Here is a 3,170-nt window from a genome sequence, read left to right as displayed (position 1 = left end):
GATATAAAATCGTACCAGTGTATCGGTCCCGGCCGAGATGAACCGATATCCGATATTAACTACATTGGTACATACTAATTCCAATTCCAATCGGTCCAAAAGTGATTCATTTGATATGATTCGTGAATGTTTATTAATAAGGATGTGAAACAAAATAAAATCATTTGGCATTTGCCATTTTGATTCAGGTGAACCAGAACCGAATCGGTGAAATCAATTTCTAGAAGTTTTAAATCGGGTAAAACGTAAAAAGGAAAATATAGGACCAAAGAGGAAAGAAACGAAAAAGAGATGTGAATGAGTAGGTTTGACACTTTTCAGGCTGTACACTGAAACAGCCAACTCCCCACAATTTCAACAAGTTGAAGAGTCCTTTTCTTCTTTCTTTTTTTATTTCTTTTCTCCTCTTTTCACATTTCTTTGCTTTCGCTGAAACTAGAGCTGGAAAATCAGCTCACAATCTTTACTCTCTGATGATCTGTTATTCAATCGACATCATATAATCGATCAGATTAGAGTTTCAGTTCGGATTGTAAAATGAATTCTTCGTCGGATCGATTGTTTGGTAGACAAAGGACTATTCATGAGCTTCTAGGTGGAGGATTCAGTAAGTTTATTCCATTCTTTATCTCATCATGATTCATAAAAAGGATCATCGTTGATTTTCTTATTGCCGGTACTATATCAGAGTTACATAAGAAACTGGATCGAAATTTAGGGAAAAATCTAATGTGTTTCATGTTGTTTATACAGTTGCAGACATAATCCTGTGGAGGCGGCCAAATTTAACTTCTGGATTATTGTTGGTGACATTTGCTGTCTGGATAGTGTTCGAGAAATCTGGTTATACTCTATTATCGCTTGTGTCCAGTGTTCTCCTTCTACTGGTTGTCATTTTCTTTGTCTGGGCAAAATCTGCTTCCATTCTCAACAGGTAATGCAAGCTTCTAATTCGCCCATTTTCTTTCATTAAAAAGCTCAGTATGATTTGGGGCACAATTACCACAATGGTATAACAAGATATCAAAACAAAGTGAACGGAGTATTGCATTTAGTGATTGTATTTTCTGGGGTATCTTTGTTGTACCCTATTCACTAAATTTGTTATGGTTCTCGATTACAGACCACCTCCACCATTACCAGAATTACATATTTCAGAAGAAGTTATGAATGAAGCAGCAGCTATAATACGAAGTCCGGTAAATGCATTTTCTTCTGTTTCTTTGGATATTGCACTAGGGAAGAACTCGGACCTGTTTTTTAAAGTGGCTGGAGCTCTCTTGCTGCTTTCGGTCATTGGTGGTTGGACAGATTTCCTTACATTGGGCTACACCAGTAAGTTTTGTTAGTCTCAATCACGCAATATCCATATCACAACCAACTAGCTCATGAAACATACAATCTATTAAATTCAAAACTGAACAAAAAATTTACATCACCAATGCTTATAGAATTGCATGTCATTCTATTGGTTTATTAGTGTTATGTAACTTATGTTGTTTATCATGCAGGTCTTTTTCTTGTTCTCACAGTACCCGCATTGTATGAGAAATATGAAAATCAAATAGACAGATATGCTATGATAGGATGCAGGTCACTGCAGAGATTGTACATGAAGTTGGATATGAAGTGTTTCAGCGCAATCAGAGAATTGGTATTAGAAATAAAAAAACTAGACTGATTCTGTTCTTCCCTGAAAGAGGCTTTAGTAAACCTCTGAGGGTTTTTGCCTGCACTTGGCGTGTGAGCAGAGTTGATTCCCCAAATATTTGTTCTTTTTCTTTTTCTTCTTCATTCAAGTACATACCATGGCCTGCAAGTTTTATCCCTAGAGCCAGTGGTCGTAATTTTGGTGAATTGTTTGTGAGCAATGGGTTTGAGGGAGATGCGGATGACGATGCTTCTTTTGATTTCCTTTTATTGTTTGAGTGGCATAAACAATGTGGTGACATACAGGGTCATAAAAGATACTTTGATTTAAAAATAATGTAAATATACATGATAGTTTTGAATTCTCAAATGCATTCAATAGTCAGTTAGCTAGATTTCCTTCTATTTCCTCTTAACAGCATAAGGATCATCTCTCTATTAATCTAAATTATAGAAGTTACTTGAAATTAGGATGCAGGTACAACTGTTCTAATTGAATGCAACTATGAACTCTAACACTGGATACGGTCTAAGGGTCTTCAAAATCATCAATGGGTGAAAACATTGCAACTGGATGACAAATTTACACCAACTATTGAGTAACCAATACCTTCAAAGCAATTCTTCACTGATTATAAGCTCTTGCGTAACAACTTCAGAACCTTCAATCCCCATCAGTGAGCAACCTGTAAATTCCCATATTAGGCAGTAAGAACCGAAAGTTGTTTTCATGAATCATACATACAGAATGCAAGTACTAGGTCTAATATATATAGTTCTATACCACAGCCGCAGTCTCTTTGCAGACAAATAATGAAAGAGTTCTTAAGTTTGGGTCGTCCCTGTACTTGTCCCAGACTGCTTCAAACTGTGTGCCCTTGCATCTTGGCAGCACAAGAAAATCCATTAGTTCAAATTGCAAAAGAAACATCAACTAAGCAGAAAACTTCTATGCAGTATCACTTACTTATGAAGCAAGACCAGAATCTGAAGAACTTGGTTTCGGATTTCTTCACGAGATCTTCTAAGAGCTGCTTCTTTATGGGTAACAGTAAGCTCTTCTACCAATCTGAAGCGAAAGCAAAACATTAATGAGATTCAATAATCAGTTAGAGGTGAACCAGACATGTCTGTGAGAAAATAGAATGTGTATTTTGACAGCCGAAGTGGTTAAAAGAGAGATTGGAGGCACAAAGTAGCCGCCGCTGCAATATTAGTGAATCACTATAACCTACAAAACATTGGTCATGCATAGGTACGTGCAATTATAACCTGCAACTTCAGTCTACCTTTCGTTATAAGGTGTGTTCCTGATCCAGGTTAACTTGATAATTGTCTGAACCCTTTCAAGCACCTACGAAATCACAGTAAATGGTTACTATCCCAAGCACTTAAATAATATGGTGATCTTCTAACAAGAATTATGGACACGTTATATTAATGAAGAAATGTGACTTGATCTTACAAGTATAACTATTCTATCATCATCAGCATGCATCCACTGAAAAAGAAGTGGAAAA

At 36.4% G+C, this 3,170-nt stretch overlaps 1 protein-coding gene and 1 long non-coding RNA gene across 2 annotated transcripts; one reads left to right on the top strand and one right to left on the bottom strand.

The window, feature by feature from the left end:
- The first annotated feature begins 358 nt into the window (after positions 1–358).
- On the top strand, positions 359–2,039 carry LOC113337709 (reticulon-like protein B12). The gene is made up of 4 exons (XM_026583311.1): positions 359–607; positions 754–934; positions 1,124–1,335; positions 1,512–2,039. The coding sequence occupies exons 1-4, from the start codon at positions 538–540 to the stop codon at positions 1,679–1,681; spliced, it is 633 nt and encodes a 210-aa protein (XP_026439096.1). The 5' UTR covers positions 359–537; the 3' UTR covers positions 1,682–2,039.
- On the bottom strand, positions 1,195–2,453 carry LOC113337710. The gene is made up of 3 exons (XR_003354396.1): positions 2,435–2,453; positions 2,261–2,336; positions 1,195–1,327 (listed from the first exon to the last, which is right to left on the bottom strand). It is a non-coding gene; the product is annotated as an uncharacterized LOC113337710 (long non-coding RNA).
- Between the last annotated feature and the right edge of the window lie 717 nt (positions 2,454–3,170).

Source organism: Papaver somniferum, unplaced genomic scaffold (assembly GCF_003573695.1).
Source record: "Papaver somniferum cultivar HN1 unplaced genomic scaffold, ASM357369v1 unplaced-scaffold_17468, whole genome shotgun sequence".
NCBI lineage: Eukaryota > Viridiplantae > Streptophyta > Magnoliopsida > Ranunculales > Papaveraceae > Papaver > Papaver somniferum.
Note: the sequence above shows the minus strand (reverse complement) of the source record. Positions and strands in the feature narration are given on the sequence as shown.